The sequence below is a fragment of the Exophiala spinifera genome (genome assembly GCF_000836115.1).
Source record: "Exophiala spinifera strain CBS 89968 unplaced genomic scaffold supercont1.1, whole genome shotgun sequence".
Taxonomy (NCBI): domain Eukaryota; kingdom Fungi; phylum Ascomycota; class Eurotiomycetes; order Chaetothyriales; family Herpotrichiellaceae; genus Exophiala; species Exophiala spinifera.
In genome coordinates, this window is record NW_015622513.1 from 2743784 (window position 1) to 2763166 (window position 19383).

Below are 19383 nucleotides of genomic sequence, written 5' to 3' on the forward strand. Positions count from 1 at the left end.
ATCCCTCTAGTCCCTTGAAATAGAACCCTGAGCGACCGGCCATAACCCACAATGGTAAAAAAACGCCACAACATGCTGAATCTCTGTTCGAATGTTGGGGAAAACTGATCAGCCTGCGATCCCCATCTGGCCAGGTCTGGGTTGGAAGCTATGTCTTCCAGAAGGCGTGCCTCCATGGCTCCCGCCACTTCCGGAACTATTAGCTCGATCTCTGACATAAGGGCTGCTTGGAGCGCTGAAGTTGAAGTCATTGTGAAGGCCAGATGCCGCCGTGCTTGTGTTCTGTACAGGCCGGACAGAGCTCTGCTTTTGCCAAGCCGTCGCTTGAGAAGGATCAACATCAACGCGTGTGGCCACAGGTCCGATGGAATTCGAAGCTGAAACAGGACTGCGAATAGGGGCATCTGCTGGTTGAACTGTCTGCCTCTGTACTTGGCCCTTGGCAATGTGACCATATCTAGACAATATCTCCTTGGTAGTAATCTCTGCAGTGCCAGCATGAAGGCTACTGTCAGACAGAATAGATTGTAAATCTTCCGGTACCTATATATGAGTCAGAATCATATACTTAGATTAGAGGAGTATGGCTTCATACCTGGCAAAAATAGTCGTTGTACTCGATCAATGTATTGACGGCCTCGATAGCCAGGAAACTTTCATCGACTTGAGGGACGTGGGGCTGTTTAGCATTGGGCGATTTCTCCTTTGCGTACAAGATGTTCGGAGCCATGACAGTAGCCAGGTTGTGAATGTCCATCTTACTCCCAGACTCTTCGTCGACTTGCGAGAATGAGGCCGCCCATTTGAGGAAAGAGAAGAGCACCTCCATAGTGTCGCGATGACTTTTGGGCATCAGGCAACATGTCAAGTGTAAGACTCGTCTCCGACGTTCCTCGTCAACAATCTTCTGAGAAGTGATCCAAAGTTTGTGGAGTTTGAATGTCAACAACGGCTCTGGCATTTCTCTCAAGAATTTTTTCAACAACGCTGCCACTTGCACAGGATTCTCGCGGTTGAGATCTGGCGTTTGGTTTGTATCGATTGCTTCGGAAGCTTCCTTCAGCCGTTTGATGTTGCCATTTTTGCGGAAAACACCTTCGACTGACATGTCCATCTGTTTCATCGCAGAGACACAATCATCAACAATTGCAGGAACTCTCAGGGCTCCTGGACCAACTCCGTTGGTCGACTCTGCACCTTCCCGCTCAACAAGAGTCTCTAGTGGGATACCAAAAATGCCCTTCTTCTTGGTCTTGCCATCATTGCGCAAGGCACGACTGACCTTGCCCCAGAATGTTTGTTTCCTGGTCTCAATCAGGCCAAGCAGATCTTCCAAGGTGTATTCTCCTTCTAAGAGTGGTTGCATGGAAAGAACCGCAACGTGTCGAACGATGAAGTATTCAAGAGCCGACAATTCCGAGAAGTATCCCTTGGTCCGCAGCGGGCTAGGCTCACCTGCTAGGAGGTCATTACCGGCCGATGCTCCTCTTTGATGGCCGTTGACTAGTCTCGGCTCATTGCCTCGGTGTCCAATAAGGTTCGTGCCCGCGTGGCGGAATGCATTGGGTCGTTGCTCTTTTGCCTGTTCAGCAGCTACAATCCTGGGGATATCATCGAGGGTCAAGCCATCTTGGTTGCCAAAGCTCAACTCCGGCCTCATCCTACCATCGACGTCTCGTTCTTCAACAATCTGGAAGTTACCGCGACCGCGACCATCCGGATCATCTCCTCCCTCAGACCCGGGACGAGCTCCTGATGGTCCATACAGCACTCTTGACTCGCGAGCTTTTCGGAAGGTCGTAGAAAGAGTTCGCTCGTTTCGGGTGGATCTTAAACGTTTCATTTCGCCAACTGTCTGTTCTAGGGAGGATTCCTCTTGATGACTAGATGCCCCAGCATAGGATCGAGAGCGTGAACCCATCTTTGGCTGAGCAGCCAGTTTCTCTCCGGTCGGCGATACTCGGTGGCCTTCAATAGTATTGTATGGAGTCAAATTTGGATCGTCAGAAGTGTGTGGTAGTGTGCCGCCAGACTTGAGGACCTCTAGGAGTCTTGCCAATGCGACTCGGAGCAGGAAAACATATTGTTGGAGCTTGGTGACATGCGAAAATCCTGACACTGGATCGTGCACTCGTCGGGAATGGTCTCCACAGTACACTTTATCTTCCTTTTCACTGTAGACTGCATACTGGAGGTCGGTAGTTAGGTCGCGCTGACATACACTGCAGGCGAGGTGCGGCGGCTTTGCATGCCAACGCCGTCCGTAGATCATGACACATTCATCGTCGATAGGTTCCATACACGCCGAGCAGCAGTCTGATTCTTGACTTGCAAGCCCTGCCACGCTTTCCGATAGGTCGAGCGACTTCATCTCCTGCTCCTTGATAGTTTCAAGGTCTGCAAGTTCGTCCAAGAATGCGTGTAGCCCTTCAGGCGATCCGCGTTCCCTCTCTAATTTCAGCGCCCCTTGAAGGCCGATACGAATAAGGAGCTTGAGGTAGTGAGCCAAGCCAGTAACCAAAGATAAAAGCTCCTGCGTAACTCCAAGCTTTCGCACGCCAGTTTCTTGAGTTTTCGAGAGCAGCGTAAAGAATGCCACCACCTTTTTGCAGAGCAGCTTTGCTTCTCTTCCATATGCCAATTCTTTGAGACCAGAAGTAGTGACCAATATCGAAAGTGTGTCGATTGCCCCGAAAAGAATGTCAACGTGCCAGATGAATTTCCTAGCGACAATAACTCCATCCACGTAGACACCGTTGCTGACGTGCAAGAGCATGTCGGAGATGCAGGAGGCAGACGATTCTTCAAAGGTGGACAGAGTGCTCCATATGCGATAAACCTTGTCCTCCATTTTTTCCTCATCTTCTTTGACTTGTTCGCGCTCATCTTCGGTAACTGGCGCGTTAATATCTTTCCTCTCAGGGGCTGTTCCGCTCTGAGAAAGCCTCACGTTCCAGAATTTGTGGATCATGTAGCATTCAGGGTGCCAGTGCTGATTTTGTCCATTTCTGAAGATCTCGACAAACTGTTTGAGGATTGCTGTCTGACACCCGTTGCATCGCTGTGCAAATTGTGTGGAATAGTGGAAATGACAATACACTTTCCCATCATGCTCGTAGTAGCTGTCTTGAGCCCCAAATACTGTTGGACACACAGAGCATGTAAAATGTTCGATGTGGTACTTGCGGTCCAGCGCTGTAATGTAGGAACCTCGAAGAGCACCGCCGCATTCAAAACAGAGGAGGTCCAGTCGGCGAAAGTAGTCTGTCTCACAGAGTGGGAATTGTCCAGATCCGTCATCTGCATCGACAGGAAAGAATTTTGAGGCGACAATCTGCCCGCAGTCGGCGCACTTGAAACAATCGAGATGAAATGTGCCCCCTAAAGCGCGCACGAATTGACCAGTCAATGGCTCGCCGCACTTCTTGCACGTACGCTGCGCAGCGCCAGGCGACTTGCCAGAACTGCCATTCGTCCTCGATCTACTCCTCTCACTTCCACCACGCCCACCTCGTGATCTCTTTCTGCCAGTGCGGCTTTCGGTAGAATATCTTGTGTCGCTATCATATGAAGTATCATTTGCGTTTCCATTTGCCTGAGTCTGCCCATACGCATTGTTCTGGCTCGTCCCATTTGAGGAAGTCTGCTGCAGGGGCTCATTTTGTTGGCGCGGAGCGCCTATTGTGTATCTTGTTGTTCCAGGGTTCCCCTGGGGCAGCCCTTCAAGCGGAGCCGCCATTCTAAGTCACTGCTCGACTTGTCTTGCATGTATGTTCCTGAATCAACTGGGTAAACATTCGACAAAGATGACTCCCAGCAGCCGCGGCTCTGGTGCACAGAAGTATCGGTGTTGATGTGAATCCCTCAAGTTCTGATATGTGATCTTCTGAGTTCCTTTATTTGTTTGCGACCACTGCAGATGCAATGAAGGTGAAACGCAAGTCCGGCGAGGGTGAGGCGACGAGGATGGGCGGTGTGTTCAGTGGAAATGTCGCCGGTCTGTGCTGTTCGTACTTGAAGCGACAACTCAACAGGATCGGGCTTGTGAGGGCCTTTGAGAGTCTCTTCCAATACCTCGGAGGCTAATCTGCTTGCACGGCGGCGCGACTGATGATGCAGGAGTCTTCTTTGGGAAATGGGTGATCAGGGCTGGGGGTAAAGAAGGAGCAGGTCTGCAAAAGGAGGAATTTGGCGATCGAACGCGTTGTCTTTGTTCTCAAGAAAGGTGATGGCGCTGCCGACAATAGTCTGAAGATAGTACGATGAAGAGTGAAAGGTAATAGAGTATATGGTGGCTTGAGTTGTCAGATGAGGTGCCGTGCAGTGCAGCAGGTATAATTAGCAGGCTTCACGCTAATTGGCTGGACACGTTCGCTCTCTAAGTCGGGCCAAGCGCCCTTTGCAAGGAGCAACTCCGAGCCTCCAGAGGCTTCAGCTTGGGGCCACCGATGAATATCGATTTGATACTGTGGTGATGAAGAATGAACAACTTGGAACGATAAATGAACTTTGCCATACAACTCCCCCTGCGCAAGGCAGGTGGTCGAGTCCAATGCCACGGCGCAGTCACAGGCTGTGACGGCGACGCTGAGCCCTCATTCATGGTGCAGAAGGCTCCAATCATAGTCCCTCCAAGGTCTGGAAGATGTCGCGGGTGTGCAAAGCAACTGACAGCTACGAGACTCAGTCAAAGCCTTCTCATTACCAGTTAACGTGGCCCCGAAGCACAAATATCCGCTATTCTGCCTCGGCAGCTCTTCATTCCTCCTCCTCAGCTTCCGGACCTTGGGCAACCGAATACCATCTTGGTCTGCGGCCTCGAGTGTTTGCGTCTGGACTTTGGTCGAGGATATCATCGAACGCTCGAACGACACTTGTCGGTTCCTGGGGAGTGGCTTTAGCTGACCTGCTTCGACCTCATCGAAATACTGATGAGGTCTGCAATGGAGTCAAAATCTGACCAGTGGCGCTCAGAAAATTTCCCCATATGAAGATCACAGTCTCGTCGATCCGCTCAAGCTTTACGCCTTCAAGCCTAACCCCTGGAAGATCTCCAAGAGGAGCCGACCCGTGATGCCTTGCGGAACAACGTTGCTTAAGCTGCTGCTGCTTCTTGCTTTGGCCACCCGTATCGACGTCGAGTCCGTCAAGCTTTGGTGCCGATACCCCTCGATGTGATGGCATCACGTCGACATTATAGTAGTCATCACCCAAGTTCTGGAGTTTATCACCGAGGGAACGCCCGTCGACCAGAAGAAATATGACGCGGGCTTCCGGGTCAGTTGCGAGTCGCCATCCTTGCGAAATCTAATTAAGTATACGCTGGCCATACCCAATGCCCGGCCCCTTACCTGATGCAGCCAGTCACCTAGTTATATCAGTTGTCTACTGTTGAGTGCGGGGGTAGAAATGTCTGTGACTGTAAGTGCTTAGGCCGGAGAAAATGATCGGGGTCGAAACCCCTTCAGCATGGAGCTTCATGTATGCGTCTCTCCCCAGAACCGGCTTTCCGGGCTCTGGAAGTTGCCATTGACCAGTGAGACAAGCCAGAAGCTATAGGAGTTCCCTTTCAGCAATTCTGGTCCATTGTGGCAATGAACCCCAGAGCTCCAGCAGATCCATTCTAAGACCATTTCCTCGGAAACGAAACACGTGGAGAAGGCGCCCAATCTCAATCGAGAAAATACATTGTCAGGATCCAAAGTGATCAAGCGTAAATAAGTTGATGAGCTCGAGTTGGCGCTTGGCCTGAATGCCATCAGGAAGAGGTCAGGAGTACGAGACTATCCGGCCCTCGCCTTACACCGCGGAACGCCATGATCGTTCCACATCATGATCATTTGACTCGCAAGTTAAAATATGCCTCGGCCAAGACTAGAGCGTTTCGAACGGAGATGGACTTCGACACCATCTAGAAAACAACACGGGGAGAGAAGGAAAGATGCACATTGGATGGGCAAAGATGGCCAGGAAGCGATGGACATGAAGCGAGGATTTGGACAGTATCTAGAATCGGCAATGTAATTATTTTGAAAATGTGTTGTAATGACATGATGAAAGTGCTGGAGTGGTGCAGAGAACGTCGCGGAACATACTCTCGTCTTTTGTGTCACATTCTGTGGACCAAAATTACCACATCAAACCACTTGCGCGTTTTTCGGCCTCGCTGGCTTCAACATCTCCTGATGATGTGAGCTTCCTTGACTCATCTTCGTCCAATGACACATCACCGGACGCAGCTCCTCCGCATTGATTCTCCTGTCGTTGACGCTCTCGAAGCCGTCTACCCTTTACCGATGTTGGAGATGGACCCTCTCGTCGGTCTCCCCCGGCACTTCCAGGCTCACGGGGACCTCAACCGAAGCTACTGATTGGCATGTCATGCGACCGCGAGAAATACCGGCCGCACATACGATGATGAGCTAGTCTTCGAGCTCGTGCTTCGCGACCTAAAGTGTCGCTGGATTTGCAGCTTCAAGCCTGCCCTCCCAGGTCCCTTGGTTGCGCGAGGAGGGGACTTGCATAAACGCCGCCGTGAATATAAGAAGCCTCTCCCTCGCTGGAGTTCTTGTTCTTGAACATCCAGATCCATTGACCAAAAACCGCGTCAAAATAAATCATTCGAATTTCATCTCGATAACCTCAAAGCGCTAGGCCCTACTGCCCTTGACCACGCTTCGTTCACTCTCAGCCATCTCCTTATAACCAAATTCGACTTCACCCTCCAAAGCCATGGCATACGCATACTACTATGATCTGCCACCACCCCTAGTGGACAACCTCCATGAACGTCACCATCAACATCAGAGCCTGATGCAATATCTGGCCCGCCGACATCCCAGGCCAGAGGACCACCCCAACCAACCAGACGTGGATTTCCGCGACGCTATCAAGGAGTACTTGGTTGATGTGGAAGTTCCGGGGATCAAGAAACCAGATGAAGTGACAGTCGCTTGGACTGGCTCGCGGTCACTGCTCTTGACGGGCGGTATCTCGCGCCCTGATTATGGATCGCCCGAAAACGCCGACGTGGAGGAAGAAAAGGACAAGCCGAACGTAGACGGAATACACCTGCTGGTGGGAGAAAGAAGAATCGGACCTTTCAGAAGATATATCAACTTCCCATCAGATGTTGAGAATGTCAGCGTGACGCTGGAGGCTGGCTTGTTGAAGATCAGGGCTCCAAAGAAAGGCTTTTCGGAGATTGCTGAACCCAAACTCGACGTCAAGCACGCGTGAGTCGCTTCTTGCATCAGTCTCGAGATCATGGACAACGATACTAATTCGTCACGCTGATGGAGTGACCCACAACCTATCCTGCGTACCTTTGGCGGCATGTAATGGTTTACAAGCTCCCCTGATTCACGGGAGAGGAGGTTTTTGCGTTGGATTTGGCCTTGATGTAATGGTTGTGAGGCCGAGGAGCTATCACTCAGGTATTTCCAATCAGATTCGATATTGCGATTTACATCTCCGTCTTTGTTTGTGTTTCTGCACAGCCGGGACAAAGATCAGACAGTCCTTGTTTTAGAAGGAAGCCCTTTTGTCGTATGCAGCCGCGCTCGTTCCCATCAGGAACCTATTCCTCGGTTGACCTCTAATTCCGACCTTGAGACGGACTCCGCAGCCTTCGATACCTTCTGGTTTCTTAGGGTTCGACATTGCCGAGGTTATGGATAGCTCATCAAAATCTGGCCTGCCGAAACCAGGGCAAGTGACACGAGATACTGGTAAGTTACTCTTCGAACTACCTCCCCTTCCGGCGATAGCTGGAGGACGGCAAAACCATACCACAACGCAAGCCAGACATTGCCGTTAACGTCAACCGCAAGACCATCCGAGACGGCTTTGACCTCGCCGACATAGGAGGTCTGTTGTTGCTTTTGGAGCCGGACATTGCGTCGAGGCCGAAAGCCTACCCCGTTTAATCATGTGAAATTGCAAAGTACATGGTAGTGGTGGGCGGATCCGAGGCCTGGCCGTTCGCAATCGATACACCGTCCGGTATAGGATGAAGACAAAGATTAGACTCGAGACGATATGGTGAGCTTTTTCCGGTCTCGTCGGCTCCGAACATCCCAATCATCTAGCCGCCCCAGAACCTGCCTTGACAGTCTCCATTGCCGTCATTCAGAGGCGATTTCTTGCCCAAGCCCGGGTCATCCTCCAGATGTCCACTAGGGTAGTGAAACTCTTCTCCTTCTAGTACCAGACAGCAAACCGTTTTCCGTCCCCAAAATCAATTCGTCTGAACGTCGTTGGACCTCGGCTAGGATGGTAGATATCTGTGGCAAAGGACAAACCTCGTGCTTGCCCACTGCATCAATTCGACTTCTGCATCTTCAACTGGGCCAGCATTTTCGTTTTCTGGGTTTTCTACCCAGAGACCGCGGGTAAGACGCTGGAGAGCATCGACTTCTTCTGACTATTCGCCAGCTGAACGAGCCTAAACCAAGGTGGTCAAGCTGAGTAAGTTGAAGGGCATCGGTGTGGTACAGGGATGCGGCATCAAGTGCGTCAGCAGAAGGTTGACGGCGGAAAGACAGAGCTTGAAGAGGAACAACCGTCGAGGTTGATTCCAAGGCGTGAGCCATCATGCCTCAACACGAGTCCGGCGCTCTCTGAGCCTTGAGAATCCTTCTCCTTGTGACAGCTTACGGAGTTTCGAGCACGATCAGACAAAATCAAGCTTCCATGGCAATGTTATTGTGCGTGACAGAGTTTGGTCGTGATGAGTCCTTCATGTAACAACATCTGAAGCTTCGTTGAGCAGACCAGGATTCTCGTATGCCTACCATATCCGACGGAAAAGACGTGGTCAAGCCTCCTCTCAGGTAAGGAGATTCTTCTATGGCACTTCCTCTCGGAGAATGCTTCGACCGGGGCGAGCCACCGCGGAGGAAGGCGAGAGCAGCTCCCCTGATTGAACCCCCACGCGGGATAGACATAGACAGATCTACTCCGTCCGGAGGTCCTGATGGAGCTTCAAGACATGGCCAAAATTGGAACAGAGAGCTCAGCGGTGGGATCCTTCAGTCAGGTGGATAGTCCCAACAGCAACAACATCACTTGAAAGCAGTCCCGAGCTACCATAGCATTTCGTCTGACTGAGGACGTGAGTAACTCGTGTTCGCATCTTTCTTTATTTTATTCTGCTCTACATGTGAAGGGTTTATCTCACAAGGTTGCCTCGCCTTTTTCAACCATCCCGAAGGGATGTGGTCTATCGTCATTGTGGTGGACGTGGCTGACATGCAGCACCACCGTATTTGTGTGTCGCTGGATGATCGAGAATCGAAGAAGGGCGCAGAAAAGTGTAGAAGCGTCTTTTGAGCACGCTGCTGAGGATACTGTGTAATAATGATGGCAAGGATTCTCTGGCAGATAGTGTTACGAAGATGACAGGCTGGGGTGGTGACAGGAGGCGCTGCTGCAGGTACAGAAGAGAACTATTCAATGGGGCCGCCGCAGTCGCTTCGAAGGTCTTATCTTATCAGCCTAAAACGGCAAGGCGTCGGGCTAAAAGAGCATCCGCGTCGTACGATTGGAGTTGAGGGGAATAATTTTTTGGAGGGAAAACTAATCAAAGTTAAGGGAGACACCGCAGGCCGGAAGCACATAGCATACCAAGACAACACGAGTCTCTCTCTACAACACCTCTTCTTACCTGTGTAGTCTTTCGGTGGTCTACTGTGCTTCCTGATTCTTGGTCTGTCTGCTGTCACACGAAGTTCGCCTTCCCTCAACCCACATCCGATTCTACATCATGGCCACCAACGGCTCCAATGGTGTCCCGCACCAGAAACCCTCTCTGCCTCCTGTGTACATTGTCGCCGCTGCACGAACACCGGTGGGCATGTTTCTTGGGTGAGCGAACTCAGTGACTGCGCGCTCTCGTTCACTGCTGACAGCCATCAGTTCCCTGGCCTCGCTGACCGCACCCCAACTCGGTTCCCATGCTATCAAGTGTATGGCCCCTTCACCGCTTCACGATGCAGATCACACACTAACGGCCTATGTAGCTGCCCTTGAACGAGTGCCCGAGATCAAGCCTCAGGACGTACAAGAGGTCTTCTTCGGTAACGTTCTCTCTGCAAAGTAATATTTCACTCACGCCGCCTCCGACCGCTTTCTAACTTCGCCAGCCTTGGTCAAAACCCTGCCCGACAGTGCGCCCTCGGAGCTGGCCTCGACGACTCAACTGTCTGCACAACGGTTAACAAAGTGTGCGCGTCGAGTGTCAAAGCTATTGTCCTTGGAGCTCAGACTATCATGACTGGTAACGCCGACATCGTTGTGGCTGGCGGTGCTGAGTCGATGTCTAACTGTCCCCATTACCTTCCCAACATGCGCACGGGGGCGAAATTTGGGAATCAATCACTGGTCGACGGAGTGCTAAGAGACGGTCTGACCGATGCATATGGGAAGCAAGAACATATGGGTCTACAAGGAGAAGAGTGTGCTCAAGACCATGGCTTCAACCGAGAACAGCAAGATGACTACGCCATCCAGTCATACCAACGGGCACAGGCATCCCAGAAAGAAGGGCTGTTTGACTTTGAAATTGCGCCCATCCAACTTCCAGGAGCACGAGGAAAGCCGGGCGTTACAGTGGACAAGGATGACGAGCCAAAGAACCTCAACGTTGACAAGCTGCGCTCAATAAGGCCTGCTTTCATTCCCGACAAGGGTACTGTCACTGCGCCCAATGCATCGCCCCTTAGCGATGGCGGTGCAGCTGTTGTGTTGGTCTCGGAAGCCAAGCTCCAAGAACTTAACATCAAGCCCCTGGCAAAAATCCTAGGTTGGGGTGAGGCTGCTCACGAGCCCAGCAAATTCACTACTGCTCCGGCCCTGGCAATTCCTAAGGCCCTCAAGCATGCCGGTGTCTCACAAGATCAGGTTGATGCCTTCGAGATCAATGAGGCTTTCAGCGTTGTCGCTCTCGCAAACATGAAGCTTCTGGGGTTGAGTGCAGACAAGGTCAATGTGCACGGCGGTGCTGTTGCCATTGGACACCCTCTGGGTGCCTCGGGCGCCAGAATCGTCAACACGTTGCTTGGTGTTCTTAAAGCTAAGAAAGGCAAGATTGGGTGCGCTGCCATCTGCAATGGCGGTGGTGGTGCCAGTGCCCTTGTTATCGAATCTTTGATGTAAGGTGTGTTGCGTATGCTCTAGAAAGACACATCAGTGCGAGCGTCGGGAACAACAAGGCGCTTAAGGGGTAGTACTTTAGCAGGGGATTGTACTATGTTTTACAAAAGTAAATTAATACTGCAATAATACTGCACATTATTTCAATCTCCAACAACATCCAACCCAATGTTATCGCGTGCATCTCCTTGGTACCTCCATGCCTGTAGGTGTATATGGAGATCGAGACTATGTGTTCGGCATTCGATGGACCGAACAGGCTGTTATTGTAACACCAGCAACTCCCGCGTCTTCTCCTCTTATTAGCGTGATTTTCCAAGATCCGACATTCCTTATTGCTATCGTCACTGTCTATGGATGCAAGCGACGATACAGAGTTCTTACTGAGAGATGGTCAACCTACAAAGCTCCTCCACTAGCTTCAAAAAGCTTGTGCTACCCTGAGCAAGGATGCAGAGATGCATGTCGATCGACCTGCTATACGAGGAAGATGTCTGCATAAAGTCCCACAGGATATGAAGCTTGTGGGGGATCTTCGTCCCGCCACCGAGTTGCGTGCAAAGAAGGTATAGTGCGCAAGATTGGATCTGGGGTAGAGGTATTACCATGGTCCATGGCCATGTCCTGAAAAGGGAGAGCAAGGTCATCTTTCCTCGAAAGACCTTGTAACTTTACACCCTCATTACTTCTTGATTGGCGAGCAACGTTGAAACAATGAAGCTCGCGTGCGCTTCCATCGTAGGTCTCCTGGCCACACAGTTGGCGGCACTCGCTGTACCCAGCCAGGATTTCGGCCATTTCAAAATCACTGAGCATCGCGATCCTGAGAAACGGGCTTTGTTGCAAGATCTGGTATGTCAACACAATACAGCGTACCCTCACAGCTGAGACATCAAAAGGTCACATGGGACAAGACATCGATGTTCGTGCGTGGAGAGCGGCTGATGATCTTCAGCGGGGAATTCCACCCGTTCAGGTAGTCGGCCTTCCAGGAAATGCTTTATGAAGACATTGGAATACGGAGCAAGTGGCATAGACCATCTAATTGTCGGACAGGCTTCCGGTTCCCTCGTTGTGGCTCGACGTCCTCCAGAAAGTCAAAGCTCTTGGATTCAATTGTGTGTCGTTCTATGTCGACTGGGCTCTTCTCGAAGGCAAGCATGGGAACTATACGGCAGGAGGCATTTTCGCCCTTGAACCATTCTTTGAAGCCGCCACCTCGGCTGGACTATACCTCCTTGCTCGACCTGGGCCTTACATAAACGCCGAGGCTTCAGGCGGTGGATTTCCAGGGTGGCTTCAAAGGGTGAAAGGCACACTGAGGACCTCCGATCCAAGCTATATCGAAGCAACCGAGAAGTAAGGTCTCTGTCCCCGTACTTGTGCATACACTGACGCGGTGGCAGTTACATGAGTCATGTCGCTGGCACAATTGCCGAAGCTCAAATTACAAATGGCGGACCGATCATACTGTATCAGCCAGAGAACGAATACTCGAAATTCTGCTGCGGTATTGACGGTTGGTCCACGTCCCTCGGCTAATGACAAAAGTATTAATTTCAACACTAGGACCTGATGGCAATTACATGCAAATAGTCGAGGACCAAGCCCGTGATGCAGGGGTAGTGGTACCATTCCTAAGCAACGACGGGGCCCCGAATGGCTATAACACTCCGGGCACGGGTGAGGGGTCCGTGGACATCTATGGACATGATAACTACCCGCTTGGATTTGATTGCGCGAACCCTACCATATGGCCGGCAGGGCAGCTTCCTACGGATTACTGGCAAAGACATCTTCGACAAAGTCCATCGACACCTTACAGCATTCCAGAATTACAGGGCGGTAGCTTCGACCCTTGGGGCGGGCCTGGGTTCCAAAAGTGTGGTGTCCTCGTCGGTAGCGAATTCGAGAGGGTTTTCTACAAGAATTATATCAGCTTTGGCATCAAGTTCTTGAATCTCTACATGATCTACGGCGGCACGAACTGGGGCAATCTCGGTCATCCAAATGGTTATACTTCTTACGACTACGCCGCCGCCATTGCTGAAGGCCGCCAGGTCGACCGGGAGAAATATAGTCAGCTGAAGTTGATTGGTAGTTTTGTAAAGGCCTCGCCAGCATACCTCGATGCGGACCCTTTGCACAACTCCACTACACTTTATACCGACAGCAAAGACCTCCTCGTTACCCCGCTCATGAGCAACAGTAGCGTGACGACCTTTTATGTCTTGAGGCACGCCAATTATACGAGTCAAGCCAGCACGTCATACAAACTGATACTGCGTACGAGTGCTGGCAACATCACAGTTCCACAATCTGGAGGCACCCTAGCTCTCCATGGACGAGATTCCAAAGTTCATGTGACTGATTATGATATCAATGGAACAAATGTTCTCTACTCGACTGCAGAGATATTCACCTGGAAAGACTTTGGTCAAAAGAAAGTACTGCTGGTATATGGCGGTCCAGGTGAACACCACGAGATTTCAATCTCCTCGGCGTCTACGCCTTCATTGGTTGAAGGACCAGAAGCTGGAGTCACAATGAAATGCGGCTCGCAAGCTGTTGTTGCCTGGGACACCGCACCTCAACGCCGCATTGTCAAGGTGGATAATTTGGAGATATTCATACTTGGTAAGTGGCATTGGCCGTTAAGGCTTCACCATCGTTGACATCGGACAGATCGAAATTCGGCGTACAACTATTGGGTGCCAGAGTTATCTAGCAATTCACAAACTGCAGGCTTTAGTTCTAAGGAGACAACTGCCGGGTCCATCATCGTCAAAGCAGGCTATCTGGTCAGAGGTGCATACCTCGAAGGCAGCAACTTATATTTGGCCGCTGATTTTAATGCTACCACCCCAATTGAGGTGATTGGAGTACCAAATTCGGCGAACGCACTCTTTGTCAATGGACAGCCATCACAATACACTACAAGCAGCAATGGCGATTGGGCTACAACCGTCACCTGGGCGGATCCAAAATTCACCTTGCCTACTCTGAGCAGCCTCGACTGGAAGTACGTCGACACTCTTCCTGAAATTCAACCTGGCTATGATGATTGGCTCTGGCCTTTCGCTGACCTCACGACGACGAATAATACCTGGCGCGACTTGACGACGCCCACGTCCCTCTATGCGAGTGACTATGGCTTCCATAGCGGCTCCCTTCTCTATCGTGGCCATTTCGTTTCGCAAGGGAACGAATCGATTCTTTATATCAACACTCGCGGAGGAAAGGCCTATGGACATTCGATATGGCTCAACCAGACATTTGTTGGTTCGTGGGCTGGTGTTAGCACCCAAAACAACACGAATGTCACATATAACTTGCCTCCTCTGCAAGCTGGCAAGGCATATGTTTTCAGCATCCTAATCGACCATATGGGTTACGACGAGAGTGGGTTCATTGGTAGCGATTTAATGAAGACTCCGCGTGGTATCTTGGACTATTCTCTTGCTGGACAAGAGAAGACTGCGATCACCTGGAAGTTGACCGGCAATCTCGGTGGCGAAGATTATCGAGACAGAACCCGTGGGCCGCTGAACGAGGGAGGAATGTACGCAGAGAGGCAGGGGTGGCATTTGCCAAATCCTCCTAGCCAGAACTGGGAGTCGCGCAGCCCTTTCGACGGCGTCTCAGAAGCTGGGGTAGGCTTCTTCAGTACGCAATTCGACCTCGATATTCCGGCAGGTTGGGATGTGCCGTTGTCTTTTAAGTTCGGTAACAGCACTCAGCCTCCAGCGCAATATCGGGTGCAGTTTTACATCAACGGCTTCCAATATGGGAAATACGTCAACCACATCGGACCTCAGACGACTTTTCCAGTTCCACAGGGCGTGTTAAACTACAAGGGCACCAATTGGTTGGCATTGACGTTGTGGGCGCACCAGCCTGAAGGAGCGAAACTGGAGATTTTCCGGCTTGAGAGCGACACGCCCGTTATGTCAGCTCTAGGCAAGGTGGACTTCGTGGGTGAGTCGGGGTATTCTCCCAGAGAAGGTGCTTACTAGTTGAACATCACGGGAGAGTTATGGCTAGTTGTTGTAGTAGAGTCGACTTATGTGTTCCGTGCGACGGGAGCAAACTATCATGCTAAGAGAGTTCAAAAGACTGAGATTTTGCGAAAATGACAAAAACTCCAACCATCAATGGTGTCGTTAACCATTGACGGTGGAGAAACCCCGGGATGGGATTTTTTATCCTTCGATTTCGATCTGTCGGTTAATCGGCGCTCGCAAATCTTGGGCCGCGGAGGGGGCGGTTTGGTTAGACAGGATCGTAGGTCTCGGAGAAGTCAGAACACGAACTCGGATGGGCAAGCCTCAAACAAGGAACACGTCCATTGGGAGAGAGGGCTATCGGTGCGAGTGGCTCAGTCTCGGGATCGGAATCGCCTAGAGGGGTCGACTTGCACAGATTGTCGCTTTCGCGGGCCATTGAACCATCTGGCCGCCTCTAGGGGTCTTGGTGTTGGGAATAAAATTTGGAATCTTTAATAAATATACAATCATATTATTCCAGGTGGCTGATTGGCTCTTGAGCGCGACGAAGGGGTGAAGAGGTTACTGTTGTGCTTCACTTATTCAGGTTCGCACGCGTTGGCAGCGTTGGACACGATGAATACGATGGGGGAATAGGAAGGCTGAGCCCAAAAGGCGAGAACAAAAAATAACAACGACGGAAAAGTGCGATTCAGATGATGTGAGGCGTCGAGGACGCGCAGCATCTTCATGGTGATGTAGTTTGTTTGTTAAGATTCCTCCATCTCGAACGTCGTACTGATGCGGAGTTGGTGGTGTTGAAAAAAGGGGGTAGAATGCCTTAGGTAAGCGAGGCTGAATGTGTACGGCGAGTCATACCGCGCCGCTGCCGCAAATTGCTCCAACGTACTCCCGTAGTTTTGTAGTACTCCGCAAAAATTAAAAGCGAAGCAAGCGATCTCCTCGACTTTTTGCGCCGCGACTCTCCTACAACCCACGAGGTTCCTCTGGCATTATGGACGACCTCTACGACGAGTAAGTGCTACTGCTCCAGACTGTGTCTGGCTGGAAAGGTTGCTGACGAGTTGTGGTGCAGGTTCGGCAATTTTATCGGCGAGGCAGTGTCCGACGAAGAGAGCGTTGAGGCGGGCGATGATGGTCAAAATTACGTCTACGACGAGGACTCGGACGGCGAGCCACAACCCCACGAGGATGGGTTGATGGAAGTCGACGATGAGCCGCCATCGAACGCCGTCATATTACATGAGGACAAGCAATACTACCCCACGGCGCAACAGGTTTATGGCGAAGATGTCGAGACCATGGTGCAGGAGGAAGACGCGCAGCCCCTCACGCAGCCGATCATAGCGCCAGTCACACAGAAGAAGTTTCAAGTGCAAGAGGCGGATCTGCCACCCGTGTACTACTCGCGCGAGTTCATGACCGATCTTCTGAGCTTCCCGGAAGGCATTCGGAATATTGCAGTCGCGGGGCATCTACACCATGGCAAGACGGCGTTTGTGGACATGCTGGTTATGCAGACCCACGATCTCCAAGACAGACTTGACAAGAGAATAGGTCGGAAACGAGACGAGCAGCTCAGATATACAGACACTCATTTCCTGGAAAGAGAACGCGGTGTCTCAATCAAGGCTGCGCCGATCAGTTTGGTTATGCAAGGTACGAGGGGGAAGTCGCATATCCTCAACATCATAGACACACCGGGCCACGTCAATTTTGTCGATGAGGTCGCGTCGAGCCTGCGACTGGTAGACGGTGTCGTGTTGGTAGTGGATGTTGTCGAGGGCGTTCAAATCAACACCGAGCAGGTCATCAAGCACGCTGTGCTAGAAGATTTACCCATGGTTTTGGTGGTGAATAAGATGGACCGTCTGATTCTGGAGCTTAAGATCCCACCTACCGACGCGTATTTCAAGTTGAAGCATGTGGTTGAAGAGGTTAACACCATCATCGAGAACACGATCCCCGGTCGTGGCGAAAGCAAGAGACTGTCGCCGGAGAAGGGCAATGTCGCCTTTGCCTGCACATCCATGGACTGGGTGTTCACTCTGCAGTCGTTTGCGAAGATGTACGCAGAGACGTACCCCAAAGTTGACGCCGCGGAGTTCGCGAAGAGATTATGGGGAGATATTTTCTTTAACCCTCAAAGTCGAAAGTTCACCCGGAAGGGAGTTGAAGAAGGGGCAAAGCGATCCTTTGTCAATTTCGTCCTCGAACCTATCTACAAGCTCTATTCACATACCATCAGCGAAAGCCCGGAAGACCTGGCAGCAACCCTGGATACACTGCGAATCAAGCTGAAGCCGTCACAACTCAAGTCCGATGCCAAGGATCTGCTGAAACTTGTTTGTGCGCAGTTCTTCGGACCTGCAGACGGTTTTGTAGACATGATTGTACAGCATGTGCCTTCACCAGTCGATGGCGCAAAGAGAATGTTGGACAATTACTACACTGGCAGCCAAGACGGCGCTGTGGGAGAGTCTATGACGAAGTGTGATTCGGACGGTCCCCTAGTGGTACATGTCACGAAGCTTTTCAGTTCACCGGACGCCAAAACGTTCAATGCTTTCGGTCGCATCATGTCCGGAACCGCATCGCCTGACCAGGTTGTACGCGTTCTCGGCGAATCTTATAGTCTTGAAGATGAGGAAGACTCAACCAACGCGACGATTACTGCCACCTTTCTCGGCTGCTCGAGGTATAATATACCTGTTTCGGGCGTACCAGCTGGCAATCTGGTCCTGCTTTCTGGAATCGATAATTCGATTGTCAAGACTGCGACTGTCATCGCAGAGAAATTCCCGAGTAATGAAGACGCCTATATTTTCAGACCCATTCGACACTTTACGGAGTCTGTTTTCAAGGTCGCCGTGGAGCCAGTTAACCCGTCCGAGTTGCCAAAGATGCTCGAGGGGTTGCGCAAGATCAATAAATCGTACCCTCTCATCACAACAAAAGTCGAAGAATCAGGCGAGCACGTTGTTCTTGGTACGGGCGAACTGTACATGGATTGTGTCTTGCACGATCTCCGGACGCTGTTTGCCGAGATGGATATCAAAGTCTCTGACCCAGTGACCAGATTCTGCGAGACGGTCACCGAGACGAGCGCCATCATGTGCTACGCCTTGACGCCGAACAAGAAAAATAAGCTGACTATGATCGCCGAGCCATTGGATGACGGTATAGCCGAGGATATAGAGGCCGGTGTTGTCAAGATCCGGGATCCTATCCGTCGTGTTGCAAAGTTCTTTGAAGAAAAGTACGAATGGGACAAGCTTGCCGCGAGATCGATCTGGGCTTTCGGACCTGATGAAATGGGGCCCAATGTTCTCTGTGACGATACCCTGCCATCAAACACTGACAAGAAATTGCTGAAAACGGTCCAAGAGAGCATCAAGCAGGGCTTCTCGTGGGGTACGCGTGAAGGACCTCTTTGTGAAGAGCCAATCCGCAACACCAAGTTTAGGCTCACTGGTGCTGAGCTCGCTGCGGAACCGATCTATCGTGGTGGCGGACAGATCATCCCGACAGCTCGAAGAGCCGTATACAGTTCGTTCCTGATGGCTGGACCTCGACTCATGGAGCCAATTTACAGTGTGCATATGACTGGCCCCGCGGACTCGATTTCAGGCCTGTATACGGTTTTGATGAAGAGACGTGGGCATGTCGTCTCCGACGGTCCCGTCGCAGGGACGCCTCTGTACGCTGCAAAGGCGCTTCTTCCCGTCATTGACAGCTTTGGCTTCGAGACCGATCTGCGTATTCACAGTCAAGGTGCGGCCAGCGTTTCACTTGTTTTTGATCGGTGGGACGTCGTGCCAGGCGACCCTCTTGACAAAAGCATTCGTATTCGGCCTTTGGAAATGGCCGGACCCCAGCAGGCTGCTCGCGATTTCGTCCTCAAGACGAGGAGAAGAAAGGGCCTTAGTGAGGATGTCGATGTTAAGAGGTTTTTGGAGCCAGATTTGTTGGCTGGTCTGCGTGAGAGTGGCGTCTTGGATTGAAAAGGTGGGTGAGCGATAGAAGGGAAAAGTACAAGATTTAATGCATTTCGTGAGAGAGGGAGGCAGGTCATGTGTCCCATACACGACATTCAGCAAGGTTTTGTGGCGATTCATTTCCGAGTCTAGTTCACCTACAGATTGTGAACACAGTGAAAACCTGATGCTACGTATCCAGGTTATGCAGTAACGTGAGACCACATGGTATGCGCCCATGACAA

The 19383-nt window shown here is 51.2% G+C and overlaps 5 protein-coding genes across 5 annotated transcripts; 4 read left to right on the top strand and 1 right to left on the bottom strand.

Moving 5' to 3' along the window:
- Positions 1 to 108: 108 nt before the first annotated feature.
- PV08_01033 (uncharacterized protein) lies at positions 109 to 3739 on the bottom strand (the record flags this gene model as incomplete). Its single annotated transcript, XM_016375398.1, has 2 exons — positions 109 to 543; positions 596 to 3739. The coding sequence occupies 2 exons, from the start codon at positions 3737 to 3739 to the stop codon at positions 109 to 111; spliced, it is 3579 nt and encodes a 1192-aa protein (XP_016240674.1).
- Positions 3740 to 6732: 2993 nt separating this feature from the next.
- On the top strand, positions 6733 to 7239 carry PV08_01034 (uncharacterized protein; the record flags this gene model as incomplete). Its single annotated transcript, XM_016375399.1, has 1 exon — positions 6733 to 7239. One exon carries the CDS (start codon positions 6733 to 6735, stop codon positions 7237 to 7239), a length of 507 nt encoding a protein of 168 aa, XP_016240675.1.
- A 2527-nt stretch (positions 7240 to 9766) lies between these two features.
- On the top strand, positions 9767 to 11157 carry PV08_01035 (uncharacterized protein; the record flags this gene model as incomplete). Its single annotated transcript, XM_016375400.1, has 4 exons — positions 9767 to 9867; positions 9919 to 9968; positions 10023 to 10098; positions 10146 to 11157. The coding sequence occupies 4 exons, from the start codon at positions 9767 to 9769 to the stop codon at positions 11155 to 11157; spliced, it is 1239 nt and encodes a 412-aa protein (XP_016240676.1).
- A 711-nt stretch (positions 11158 to 11868) lies between these two features.
- Positions 11869 to 15170, top strand: PV08_01036 (uncharacterized protein; the record flags this gene model as incomplete). Its single annotated transcript, XM_016375401.1, has 6 exons — positions 11869 to 12006; positions 12054 to 12130; positions 12211 to 12513; positions 12561 to 12673; positions 12724 to 13791; positions 13840 to 15170. 6 exons carry the CDS (start codon positions 11869 to 11871, stop codon positions 15168 to 15170), a joined length of 3030 nt encoding a protein of 1009 aa, XP_016240677.1.
- Positions 15171 to 16155: 985 nt separating this feature from the next.
- On the top strand, positions 16156 to 19165 carry PV08_01037 (uncharacterized protein; the record flags this gene model as incomplete). Its single annotated transcript, XM_016375402.1, has 2 exons — positions 16156 to 16175; positions 16237 to 19165. The coding sequence occupies 2 exons, from the start codon at positions 16156 to 16158 to the stop codon at positions 19163 to 19165; spliced, it is 2949 nt and encodes a 982-aa protein (XP_016240678.1).
- Positions 19166 to 19383: the final 218 nt, after the last annotated feature.